This window comes from Phaethon lepturus, unplaced genomic scaffold (genome assembly GCF_000687285.1).
Source record: "Phaethon lepturus isolate BGI_N335 unplaced genomic scaffold, ASM68728v1 scaffold14123, whole genome shotgun sequence".
Lineage (NCBI taxonomy): Eukaryota > Metazoa > Chordata > Aves > Phaethontiformes > Phaethontidae > Phaethon > Phaethon lepturus.
Window position 1 is genome coordinate 48,747 of NW_010527051.1, and position 13,128 is coordinate 61,874.

General features: G+C 45.7%; 1 protein-coding gene across 1 annotated transcript; it reads left to right on the forward strand.

Moving 5' to 3' along the window:
- The first annotated feature begins 861 nt into the window (after positions 1–861).
- Positions 862–11,499, forward strand: SPINK5 (serine peptidase inhibitor, Kazal type 5). The gene is made up of 16 exons (XM_010283271.1): positions 862–993; positions 1,767–1,786; positions 2,597–2,733; positions 2,918–2,978; positions 3,497–3,630; positions 4,086–4,146; positions 5,153–5,289; positions 5,716–5,776; positions 6,570–6,706; positions 7,167–7,227; positions 8,391–8,524; positions 8,601–8,661; positions 9,911–10,047; positions 10,415–10,475; positions 10,843–10,958; positions 11,454–11,499. The coding sequence occupies exons 1-16, from the start codon at positions 939–941 to the stop codon at positions 11,497–11,499; spliced, it is 1,419 nt and encodes a 472-aa protein (XP_010281573.1). The 5' UTR covers positions 862–938.
- The last annotated feature ends 1,629 nt before the right edge of the window (positions 11,500–13,128 follow it).

Below are 13,128 nucleotides of genomic sequence, written 5' to 3' on the forward strand. Positions count from 1 at the left end.
CTCAGGAAGAATTTGAAGAAAACTAAAGATATAAAGTGCAAAGGGATAATGTACACAGTGACGGAAGGAAACCATGCGTGGGCTAATATCAATCTTTGCAAAGTTGGCTGACTTCCTAGATAAAGGCAACACAGTACATCTAGTCTGCATGGACATCAAAAGCATTTGGCCTGCTGCCCTGTGGGATGGTGTCACTTAGGCTTGGTGAGGTGGGTCAGGACTTGGCCGTGGGGGAGGTGGTAGCAGATGAGCAGAGGGTACGATGGCAGTTATCAGTGAACAGCCAAAAAGGTGGCTTTTTTAGGACCAAACTTAGTATTTTTGCTCCTTGCTGTAGTACAGCAAAAGTTGGCACATGGAGCAGAGCACTGCTGAGTTTTGTAAAACAGGAGAAGAGCAGGATTTCTCCTGCAGAGCACAGGGTGACCTTCTGGGCTGAGATTGCCTGGGCTCAAACTGGGATGAAATACAGTGGTGAAGAGTACAAAATCATGCTCTGAGGTTAAATAAGGAGGGTTTCCGCTATCGCCTGGCAGCTCAGTTGAAAACTCTAGAGGAGGAGAGTGACCTAATTGCATTTGGCCAGTCGCAGAGTAGATAGACGCGAGCCCTCAACGTGTTGCAGCCGTGCGAGGGGCAGCCCAGGGCTGGGGCAGCTCCGTCTGGGAGGAGAGGGGTCCTGGCACGCTGCCCGCTCCCCTCGAGCCATGCAAAAGGCCCTTTCCTGGCATACATGCCTGTGTCAATCATTAGCTAGACATGTAGAGCTGGGTAAATATATTTTTGGCTTTGGATGTTGATGACAGACTTAGAGCGTTACCTAATAAGGTGGGACCACTTGATATTGAGGTGTGCTATATATTCCTGCTCCTGCCTGCAATCTTCCTCTCCTGCACAGAGAGCTAGCAGGCTGTGCTGGAGCGGTATCTCCGTCTGCCATGAAGGTACCGGGGGGTTTTGGGAAGGCAGCTCTAGCCCTTTGCTGCTGCTTAGGTGAGTACCTCCTGGGAGGATATTGCGGAGATCGATCTGGCTGAATTGGAGCTGAATTTTTATTTCGGTAGAAGTATTTGGGTCTTGTAATGTGGAGGAGAGCCTTATTCCATGAAGAACTATTCTTCCTGAGAGAGTGTAGCAGAAAAATTGGGCTTCAAGACTGAGGCTTCGGTGAACTTCATATAGGCAACTGTTTTCATTTTCTTGGTTTCTTGGAGCAAATTGCTGAAAGAGCAGTCCTAGTGCGGGGCAGGAGCTTGCACGTGGGATTACTGAGTGTAAGGGCAAAGTAAAACTGCTAGAAATGGCATCATTATCCACGTGAGCAACATAAATGCAAACTTTAAATTTTTGGATCGCACTGTAAATTTGCTGTACTGTTCCCGGTAACTGAGAAGGATGTGTTTGGAGTTGGACAGTGCCAGTGGTCACATGTCCAAACTTGAGTGTCAGATATAAAGTCTCTTAGAAGAGGTTGACTACAGAATTGAAGGTATCTCTATCGCTTCCCTGTAACATCTTAGGGATGGAATAATATATGTGCTCTCCACTGTTCTATCTCCCCTCAAAAGTGTAACGAAACTTCTAGTAACTTTTAATGATCCTATGACTATTTACTGGCATAATGTAAAACTCCATCTTTTCCTAAACCCAATAAACTAGTCAACAACAGTCACTGAATTAAAGTTTCATGAAAAGATTTACATATTATCTCTGCACAGCAATAGTTTGATAATTTTTTTGATTTTGTGTTTCCATTTTTTCCCCAGGTATTGCCTTTGGAGTTGAGGTGAGCTACAGATCTATTTATTCTGTTCTATTCCAGGTTGCTGGTAAAGTAGAAACAGTAGGTAATTATCTGGTGAGCAAGTGGATTAAATCTAATGAAAGCTTGGTTGTTTAAATAATATTTGCCAGTGCATGATCAAACGATACTGCCAATTTCATGAGAAAGTAAAACATCCTCCATTTTTTTTACACCATTTTCGGTTCATTAAATAAAATGAAGTGAGAAGTAATTATACGATCCTATTATATTAACTCTTAGACATAACTGAGTTGCTCTAAGGCAAAGACAGCAGGTTACCTCCTCGTGAGGAGTCCTATCTTAAAACAATATGCTTGAAAACATCAAACTGATTCTCATAACTTTTTCTATACAGTGAGACCCACAGAACTGTGTTCCTTGCATAGGTTTTCTGTACCTACATCATAGAGAGGAAAACAGTGGGGTCTGTGCAATGGATTTGTCTGCAGGTTCCTCCCACGCAGTTAGGAGACTCACCAGAGACTGCAGCACGATTGGAAACGATGAGACTTGGAGCTGAGGGGCTCCCAATTACCAGCTGCCTTCATTAGGCACTGTCTCACCCGCAGCAATCCTTCCTCTGTGCCCTGCTTCCCCCAGACCCTGGCAGGAAAGCATAGTCAGAAACTTCTGTAGAGAAGATTCGCTCCTGCCTGCCTGAGCAGATTCAAAATAATACCTCTAATTCGCCTCTGGGCAGGAGCTGCATGCGCTGTGGTGGTGGGAAGCCGCGTGGGGGTTTCCTTCCGTGCGGGAGCCAACGTGAGGGCTGGTTCCGTGCTGTTTTCACAGGTTGATTGCAGCCAGTATTCCAGCGGCATCGGCAAGGATGGGACGGTCTGGGTGGCTTGCCCAAGGAACCTGGAGCCAGTCTGTGGCACCGACAGCACCACGTACAGCAATGAGTGTGGAATCTGCCTCCACAACAAGTGAGTATTGCTGGAGACCCAGCAGAGGCTGCAGGACAAGAGTCTCGAGGTAAGGGTGACAGCTTTGTCCCCCAAAGATGGACTGGGCAGAGGAGCATGTGAGTTAGCAGCTGGGTGCCAACACTGCCAGCCTCGAGGCGATGCTGCTTTCCACGACCCCTGACACAGGTCTGCTTTCTTCTAGGAAACACAGGGCTAGTGTGGAGAAGGCACATGATGGAGAATGCGAGCCGAAATCTGTTATGGTAAGACAAAGTTCATAGAAGGCTTCAGCTGGCTGTGAAAAGGGGACAGTTCAAACACCACACCAGAGGAGAACAGCATGTGCACGGTTGGCCTGCACAGCCCACAGGGAATTAAAATCTGATGATAACCAGAGCTGAGAGGTTTTTATGGGCTCCCTGATACCATGTATCTGTGCTTTTCTAATTCAGACTTCTAGCCTCTGTAATTGGGACTAAAATGAAAAAGCAGTGTTGGCTGAAGGTTGGATCTCACCGCCTGGATAGCTCCAGCAGGATCTTATGAAGGACTCCACAAAATCCAAATCACAGTCCTTCTTGCTATGCTTTTTTTTTTTTTTTTTCCCCAGCAGGAGAGAATTCTCACAGAACTAACTCAGGCTTCCACTTTTGATGGTAGAATTAGTTTGATGTTGGATCTGTCCCCAAAGGCTGAGGGAGAGTGAGCAGACTATGTAGGAGTGTTATATCTTTATATCAAAAATGTGTTTTTTTTTTCTCTGTTCTTGCTATTTTTACAGGTCGATTGCAGTAACTACCAAAGGTCTGTAATAGATGGTCACGTCATGGTAGCATGCCCAAGGATACTGAAACCAGTCTGTGGCTCAGATAGCTTCACTTATGACAACGAATGTGGGATCTGTGCCTATAATGCGTAAGTCTTCTGCATAGAACATCCTTCTGGATAATTAGTGATAGTTAAGGCTCTTGGAAGCACTTCTGTAAAACATTAGTCTTTCTTAAGGCAGGTGTCTCTCTAGGTTGCTTTGGAGCTGGCTGCTTATAATTCTCTAGTCAATCTGAGTTTTTTCTTCCCCATTTTCTGTCGGTGCTTATGAATCACAAAAGAACCAGCAGACAACCCAGAGCAAAGCCATGGACAGATCAAAGTGTTACTTGTAACATCTAATTACTCCTAACACCTAATTAGCATGTGATATGGAAATACTATGCATTTGCTGCTACCATCTGTGAGGCACACTCAGATAAATCAAGCCGTTGTAGTGTCCCTCAAGGTGGGTGGGACCTTGTTTTCTTGTCCCAGTGCCTAGAGTGTAATGGGAAAAGTTATTCTTGAGGCTTCCTAACCAAAGAATCTCTTTCTTTCAGAGAACATCACACCAACATTAGCAAAATATATGATGGAGAATGCAAGCAGGAGATTGTCACTGTAAGTGCAATAGAAGTCATAATTCCATCTTTGGGCTGTTAATAGAGAGAATCCAGAGAACCCTACAGATTTCCCTAGGAAACTGCAAGAGGACCATATGACAAGGCTTACGAGGGTTCGAGTCCATGCTTTGCTTTTCTGCACAGTGAGAGTGGATTTTGCATCCTCCCAGCTCCGAAGAGAGGGTCACCCCATGCATGCCACCCCAAACCGAGAAAGGAGATGACTATGAAATGAGAAGCTGCAGTTCGCTTTCCTGCCTATGAGGCTGGCTTTTGTGCCCAGGGGAAGGGGAGGCCCAAGATTTGACTTGCCAACATGCTGTGCAGGTTGGCAGTTTTCTCCCTGGAGACCACAAGTGTTTCCATCCTTTGCAACAGGGATTCAAAACTCCCATGCGCATTGCTTTCACAGACATAGTGAGACTCGTAAGAGCACTAAGCATGCATATTTATAGAGTATAGTTTATTGTATATTTGTATGGGGCCAGCAGGCTGGTGCCTCAGGAAGAGAAGCTTCTATATTTTCAAAAATCAAAATTCTGGGATGCCAGAAGTCCGTTCTCCAACTCATAAGTAACAATTTCTTCTCCATCCTTTCAAATCCCGTGCTTAACTATAGGTAATCTGAAGTAACAAGTAATCACAGAGCTGGAGGACTGGGGTGAAAACCAACACAAACTAAAACAGTATTAGCCAGCTTTCCAGCTAGTGAAAAATGTTTCCCATTAAATTTAAGGCTGTTTTTATGAGAATGGGAACAAAATTTTGTGCACGTTCTTCTGCCTGAAAGATCCCTTCTCCACGATAGTTCTTTTTCTTGACTCCTAGAGAACTAAGATAATATTCAGAAAACTCATTTCTGGTTGAAGATTTAGCTGCAGTGTATCAGGGCTTTGTCTTGTTGCAGAAACAGTGGAGGCTGGGATACAGAATGAAAAGGTTTTGCATCAACTTTTCTCACATAGCAAGGGCTCCACCAGAGCTAATTCTCCTCATTTTGACAGATTGACTGCAGTAAGTACCCAACAGCAACCACTAAAGATGACAAAGTATTAGTATCCTGTCCAAGGATCCTGAGTCCAGTTTGTGGCACAGATGGCGTTACATATGATAATGAATGTGGGATCTGTGCCCACAATGGGTAAGTGCCATACACAGAGCACTCCTAAGTAACCAGCAATGCTTTGAAGTCCTGAGAACTATCCTTCTGCATTTCTGCTTATGCCTATTTCTGCAAGTCTTTTAGAAACTGGATTGGGTTTGGATTTGCCTTGAGTTTTTTTCTGATGCCTTCTTTGTGCTCATGAGGGGAAACCTTGAAGAGTCATGTGGCAGCTCCTTGGATTAGTCTGTGAGCTGGGCAGTGGCTGAGCAGAGGAAGGAATAATTCAGAATGTTGCTTTAAATCGCCTATTATAAGAAGATATGATGAGCTTGTTAATGAGTAATGTAGCTATTCTGACACACTCGTATAGAATCTGAAGCTGTGGTTTGCTTCATTTTGTACGTGACTGCAACCAAGAGGCTAAGCATTTAGTTCCTCAACTTTATTGTTTCCCTCTTCCAGAGAACACCGGACCCATGTTAGCAAAAAGCATAATGGAAAATGCAGACAGGAGACTTCTGAGGTAAGTATTCAATATAAAGCATATTTATCCTCTTAACTGTATCAGCTGAAAGGTTCCCTGAGGATACACCTACTCTGCAAGTGAGCTGGCCTGAAGCCTGGCTTTCTCCACATGTCTATTAAGCCTTGTCAGCACCGTGTGTTGAGGATGCCTACAAATCCCATCTGTCCTGAGGCAGGTGTCCTCTGGGCCCTCCTCGCCCACACAGCCCTGGCAGATGTGTTGCATGGGAGCTGGGCACAGGGTTTACACTTCAAATTTAAACCTACGCCAACCTTTGGAGTCGGGGTACATTCTGGAGCACACCTGAAGTTTTGATCTGAGTGTAGCAGCCAAGAAGTCCCAGAGCTGGTGTCTAGGACATGCCAACACATAAATGTAGAAGTCGGTCAGTTTGAGCTTAGATCTTTCTTTGAGGATGCTCTTCAAATGCATTGTCAGCAAAGTCCAAATTCCTTCACTATTTTGGTGATTTGTTTATATCTATACTGAAAAATAAAGAGAGGACTATGTTTTTCCTCTTTTTTTGCTTTTCGGGAATATCTCACGTTTGGGATTGACCAAGCGACTTGCCCTAGTGATTTGGCATCTCGCAAGCTATGCAGTGCTGTGCAGTTCCCTCTGTGCGTGAGAGGATTCACGCAGAACTGACTCAGCCCGGTTTTGAGAGAACTGAAACGCAGCACTAACGTTGTCTCAGCATCCCAGCATAAAAGCCATGGCAGAAGGTTATGCTGGGGTTTTTCTCAGAGAACAAGGACTTCCCCAGGTTTGACACTCCTGCTTTTCGTAGATCGATTGCAGTCAATACCCATCGAGAATGATTAAGGATGATAAAGCCCAGATACGCTGTCCAAGGATCCTGCTCCCAGTTTGCGGCACAGACGGGTTTACTTACGACAATGAATGTGGCATCTGTGCCCATAACCTGTAAGTACTGCACACAGGACTCTTTTTTTGGAGTGACTCGCCATGTTTAGTGCTCCAGACAGCTTTTCTGTTGATACCAACATATTTATGTGTCTATTTGTTTCTCTTTCAACCTCCTGAAGCCCCTGTTCACGTTGATCTTGTTCCCCAATGCTCTGTTTGTGCTCCCTGGGGGAGCTGTGGGAGACCAGCTCTCAATCTGAGCACACGATGAGGGCTGTGGTATTTGGGCAGAGGAAAGCGGGGATGGGGCTGCTGCATACCACACAGTGAGGAGACCTGATGGGTCTGTTACCACTTAGGATTACGCTTGCTAATGACCGGGAGAGGCTGGTTCATTAGCTAATCAGATGCCTCCTTTATCGTATATATCGGCTATGAGCTTGGTTTGCTTCCTGTGGCACCTGGGTTTCGCAGGGCTTAGCTGGTAAGCGCGCTAACGCCAACCTCTCCCTTTCAGAGAACGCGGGACTCACGTTAAGAAAAGCCACGAGGGAAGATGCAAGGAGGAAAGTACTGCTGTAAGTGTAACTAGCTATAAAAGCAGTGCCATGGCCTCTGGGAAGAGCCTGGCTGGGCTCCGCGCACCAGCCCTGCTCCCGGGCGCGCGGAGGGGCGATGCACGGGCTCGTGCCGGTGCAGCGGTTCTCCCTCGTTGCTCAGAGTGGCTGCTGCCAATGGGCTGTACATGAGGGCAAGAGAGGATGGGAATAGGCCAGGACTTCAGAAACAAAATGTCCCAGTACTGCAGATCTCTGAACAGAAATCACCAAGAACCGTGCAGCCCGTTTTAGCACAGTCGGAGAGGAAGGCAGAAGGCTGTGTTAGGAGTCCATGTATTCGTTCAGTGCTAGGATTTCCATTGCGCTAGACAGGCAGGTTAAAAAAATCCTCATGCTTTGGTCAGGCAGGAGAAATATGCTCCCAGATATGCATACAGAAATAGCTTTATTATCCTGCACAGTAACAATATGTGCTGATAATATCTCAACGCATTTATTGTGCTTATGCAGAGCAGCTCTAAAGCACCGAAAATAACTTCATGCATCCTGAGGGACTGCAATATATTTTCTAGACTAAAGACACACTGTTAAAATGCTGTCTCTGCTTTAATTTGCTCTTGGACCATGTGGGAAATGTGGGGTAATAAGAGACACTGCATTGTGAAAACCATGCAAAATGACAGTGAAGTGTCAATGATGCTTAGCTAGTGTAGACTGACTTCCAATAGGTGTTTGTCTATTTATCCTCACATATTTAAACTGTTAGATTTTATATATTGTAAATAGTTTTGCAACAGGAGCTGGTGAAACAGTTCTTGCTGCTGTTTTGAAAAAGCTGAAACAAAAATCTCAGATTTAGTTAACTATGTCAAGTTGGACTTAATATTGAATGCTTTAAATCAGATTCCTTGGGTTAAATGCTTGTTTTAAAACTTGCATATGTACTAGTCTAGGGAAATAATCTCTTTGGACAGTTGTTCCTTTCTTCCCTCTGATAGCAGACAATACCAAACCCAGCTACAATTACTTAATTTCCAATGGCACACTAAACTTAAAAAACCTTCTGGTTTTTCCTCTGTCAGAAGCCTTGAAAATCTGGAGGACCAGAGTGGGCAGACTGCAGGTGAGGCACTCTTCCCCCTCCCAGCAGCTGACCCAGCGTTGTTATTTTATCTCCCCAGGTTGACTGCAGCACATACCTGAGCAATACCAAAACCGGTGAAGCCATCGCAGCCTGCCCCTTCATCCTGCGCGAGATCTGCGGGACAGACGGCGTCACCTACAGCAACGACTGTGCGCTGTGTGCCCATAACATGTAAGCCCTGGAGGTCACCCCCGAGAGCTCAACAGCGTTACTTGTCGAGCATCTTTAACTCTGCTTTCTCTTCCAGTGAATTTGGAACCAGTGTTGCCAAGAAGCACGATGGAAGGTGCATAGAGGAAGTTCCCCAAGTAAGTGAAACCTAAAGAACAGTAAGAGCTTGAGCTGGTGCTGATTGCGTAACTTGAATGGTTGGTTTTGGTGGTGTAGCCTTCACCGGGGCTCACAGCCTGCGCTGTCCTCTCTTCGCGGGTGAATGTCACCCTCCCGGCAGCAGGAACATTGTGCACTTCCTGCACGCAGTCAGGAAAAAAAAGAGGTGAGGACAGGTGAGGGAATGAGTTATGAGCCAGGTAGCATAAATGATTTAAGGCTTTACAAGAAGAAATCCCTTTCCTGCAGCAGTCTATTGTAGCTGCCACAGGAACTTAGCAGTCTATTTTGGCAATGTGGGAAGGGGATGCAGAGGACCCAGGGTATCTGGTGCCTTCTGGATGCTTGCGTTTTACAAAAGGATGTTCTGCAAAGGTTTGAAAACTGCCTGTGTTTTGAATGCTGATACCTAATGTACCAGGGGATTCAACTCCCTCTCTGGTTTTTTTTTTGTAAATGCAATGTAATCTAATGTATACCAACAATGAATCTTGTAAAAATACCAGATTAACTATATTTGGCCAGCTATAAACTATTTACACTCACTGGGGAATAGAAGAACAAAGCCATCTCATTAGCATGTGTTTGAAAGAGTCAACATCCCAAGTCAGATATTTCATTTCTATACAAACAAACTATGAAATGTCATTCCTTTGTTTCCCGAGTACGCTCTGTGCTTGGACCGGGTGAGATATATAAATCAGGGAGGAAGAGCTGACACTGGAGAAACTGGGAGTGCTAAAACACAAGGCCAGTCCTTCAACCGGTGTAAATCAGCTTCAACTGCTGTCAGTCCTGCTGGCAGATTTCAACACTTGGAGATGTCCCGTTGCAACAAAAGGCCTGTCAGCACATCTCCCCTCCATTCTTGTCGGCTGTGAAAAACTCCTTGATCACAGTCAGCTCTCTCGCAGGAAATGCATAAATCATGCCATTTTGATTTGCAGATTATTCTTGAGCTGCATTTTGTAATATCCCAGGAGGTTCAGCAAGGTATAGGGGCATCATGATAAATACAAAGCTGAATGAGTGATGTCTACCTTCAAGCCTTGATTCAGTCTTCTCCAGCATAAGGCTATGAACAGAAATTGCTAGTTTTCCATGAAGAATGAGTTAATATATAACCATAATTTGTCCTATGGCAGATCCAAAAAGGCAGAGGCATAAGCAGGGGGGGTTGTGTCTGGGCACCCTTTCGCCAGAGCTTTTGCCATTTTTGTTCCCCAGCTCGACTGCAGCCAGTACCCAACTTCCACGCTGGAGGACGGCAGACAGCTGATGGCCTGCACGATGATCTACGATCCCATCTGTGGTACTGATGGTGTCACTTATGCCAGCGAATGCACGCTGTGTGCCCACAACATGTAAGTACTTGTCCTTCTCCCTGGGGGGTTCACGTTGGTGGTGGTTAGATAGTCTTTGAGTGTCAAGTAATATGCAAGAGCTCTCTCTGAGACCCTGTGCTGGACTGGGTCCTGTCTGTCTGCCCTTGTTTTCCTGGTTGGTGTTTGACCCCAGAGCCCCACAAAGGGGGATGCATCCACTGGGGAAAGCATTATTCCAAAAGACACATGCCTGGCCCATAAGGGCACACTTTTGCTGGTGCTGTGCAGGCAATGCTAAGCTAACTTACCTGAAAATCTCCTGTGCACTACATGGGAGTGAGGTTATGTTCTTGCACTGTGGTTGTAATGGGGAAGATTGTGGCTAACGGCAGTTGTCTTCCTCCAGGGAGCACCGGACCAATCTTGGCAAAAGAAAGAATGGGCGCTGTGAAGAGGATATTACGAAAGTGAGTGGGAAAGAATGGGAACAAAGAGCAAGGTCCAGTGTCTGTTATGCTCATGGGGGGACAGCCCTTTGCTCTGGGTTACAAACTGAGGGAGTGGTGGTGTACAGACCTGAGGAGATCCCTTGGGAACTTCACACTGGTCATAAAAAAAACCAACATCCATCCCATTGCTCTAACTGTGCAGGAAAAAAACATGGCAGTGAGCAGAAATAGTATGACATCACATCTGCCACCAGAAGGAAACTTTGAATTGATTATTATGATGTTACAGACAGTTTCATTTCTCAGTGAAGTGTCATTTCTGATGCTGGGGGGACCACAGTTTGCTCTCAAGCAGAGACACTCATGTTTGTTTTCTCTGTGCCAGGAGCATTGCAAGGGCTTCCAAGAAGTTTCTCCCATCTGTACCATGGAATATTCGCCCCACTGCGGTTCTGATGGCAAAACATACAGCAATAGATGTATTTTCTGCAATGCCTACCTGTACGTACAAGAGCAAAACCCTTCCTTTCATGATCAATTCCTGTACCTACTGCGAATGCAGGGCTGTTTTGATAACGTGTTTTTGACTAACTGCTTATGGGCATATACTGGACACTTCTGGTGCACCATGTCTTGTGCAAGGAGATGGTTTTTTTGCATTTTCAGAGAAAATGCAAAGGGCCCATTTCTGTAATCTGTATGTGGCCTCCTGTTTGTAAACTTCAAAGATATTTTACTCATTTTCCCCAGCACATAATCTGTCTCACAAGCTCATCAGGGCATCTGGAAAGTACTTCACCAAACAAATTGGATTGTATCAAACATGTGAAACCTTTCATCTTTCCTTTAATGATAGTGGAAGGGAGTACCTGGGCTTTTGAGACTGTTCTCTATCTTCAGTCAACACTAAGCCAACACTTGGGCCGGTGAAGTGAGGAACAGGGCTTCAGCACTGAATATGCTCTGTCTAATCCTTCTCTCTACTTTTCTCACCAGGGAAAGCAATAGGACTCTCAACCTCATGAGTATGACTGAATGTTAAGTCTGTGCTGGAGTCCACCCCAGGAAGACAAGCTCCCTTGCACGTGACTTCCCATGGGCTGATCTTCCCCAGCAACTTTCCTTCAGTTTGTCTCGTTTCCTTAGCTCCTGAAACACTTGTTCAATAAACTCACTTGGCAACATTTCTCTGTCTTAATGCCACGTCTGATCCCTTTTGCCCCTTCTCCTCCCTGACAGGGTACTTCTAGTGGTGCAAATGTATTTTTTCTATTGATGTTCTGCTCTAGCAATGTGGGTAGATCTTTTCCTGCCATGTGTCGGTACCATCCCTGCTCTCGTGAGGGCCTGGCCTCCCTGTGGAGCTCCCAGGCACTTCCTTACTCCTCAGAGTCTCCTTGTCAGTATTAGTCTCATCTAACCATTAATATCTCTGTATGACCTGATCATGGACTCCATCTTTATAGACAGCGCAAGGAGACATTCACCTCAAGGGCATGGTCCACCTCCTCCATAGGGCAATGTCTGGGATGTGGATGGTGGTTTGCTCTCAAGAAGAGCACTTTCTTGCCGTGGGCTAGAAAGGGGAACTTGCTGCCTCGCTGGGAGGTGCCCCTGTCCAGGTTCCCGCTGCCTGTGCAACCTGTCCCATGGAAGAGGCAGCAGCTGCTGTCAGGAAAGATGATCCCAACCCGTCTCCACTGAATTGACCTCAGTGCTGTGTGCTGTTATAGGATATAATCCATAGGAGGGGAATGTCGAGCTTCCTTCAGGGTCACAGACAGCAGAGGTTTCCACTCACAAAATATCTTGATTCATTACTGCAACAGAATATCTCTGGGCCTGGTGGGCAAAGCCACCCCTGGGGTGGGGGCAGCCCCGGTACAGCCGTCACGGCAGCTGCCTGCCTTCTAAAGCCACTTGGGAGGGAAAAGGATGCAGAGGTTCACCTGTGACCAGTTTTAACCAAATATATAGCGAGTCATAGAAAAGCTATTCTGCCCGATAGTCTTGTTTTGCCTACTTCTTTGAGGCCAAAGAGCTCAGGACCTGGCGATACGATTGCTGTCACTTTGGTGTCCATACGGATGGCAGGGGGGTAAGGGGACCGGGGGGCTTCCCTTCATCTGTTGGCAATGTAAGTACAGCCACTACCACTAGCTCCACACCAGGTCACCAAAGCTATTGCAAGTCAAGTATTTCAGGATTAAAGGATTTCTTCTAGACTACAGCTAGTGCCTCCCTGATTCAATGTCCCATTGTAGTTTACCAGAGAATAACACAATTATTTGGATCGGTTTGGAAAGTCACTCTTTGAATTGTTGGGCTAGATGAATAGGCTGAAGGCAAATGTTCCTGACTTGGAGATACTGTGGGTATTGTACCGGGGAACGAGGCCGTAGTACCTCCGTGCTATTAGAGTCCATGGCTGGCATGTACTTTTCAAGACGATTTGTAACTAACAATGGCTTATTGTACTTTTCTTGGGTCTGTGTCCTAATGTAAATGTTCCTTTGGTTTATATAACCTTTTTGCCATTTTCTGTAAAGGTGTTTTTGCAGAACATGCTGCTTTAGTCTAAGTGTTACTTGGTTATCCTCAAGGATAAGAGCTGAATAATTTTTTTTGTGGACTTTGGCAGACTTTCACTTGGCCTTATCTCTGACCGCTG

Excerpts from the sequence above, each read along its gene's own strand:
- SPINK5 (XM_010283271.1), top strand. The coding sequence starts at position 939 with ATGAAGGTACCGGGGGGTTTTGGGAAGGCAGCTCTAGCCCTTTGCTGC. Across the intron at positions 1,787-2,596 it reads GTATTGCCTTTGGAGTTGAG|GTTGATTGCAGCCAGTATTC; the intron begins GTGAGCTACAGA and ends CTGTTTTCACAG. Across the intron at positions 6,707-7,166 it reads GGCATCTGTGCCCATAACCT|AGAACGCGGGACTCACGTTA; the intron begins GTAAGTACTGCA and ends TCTCCCTTTCAG.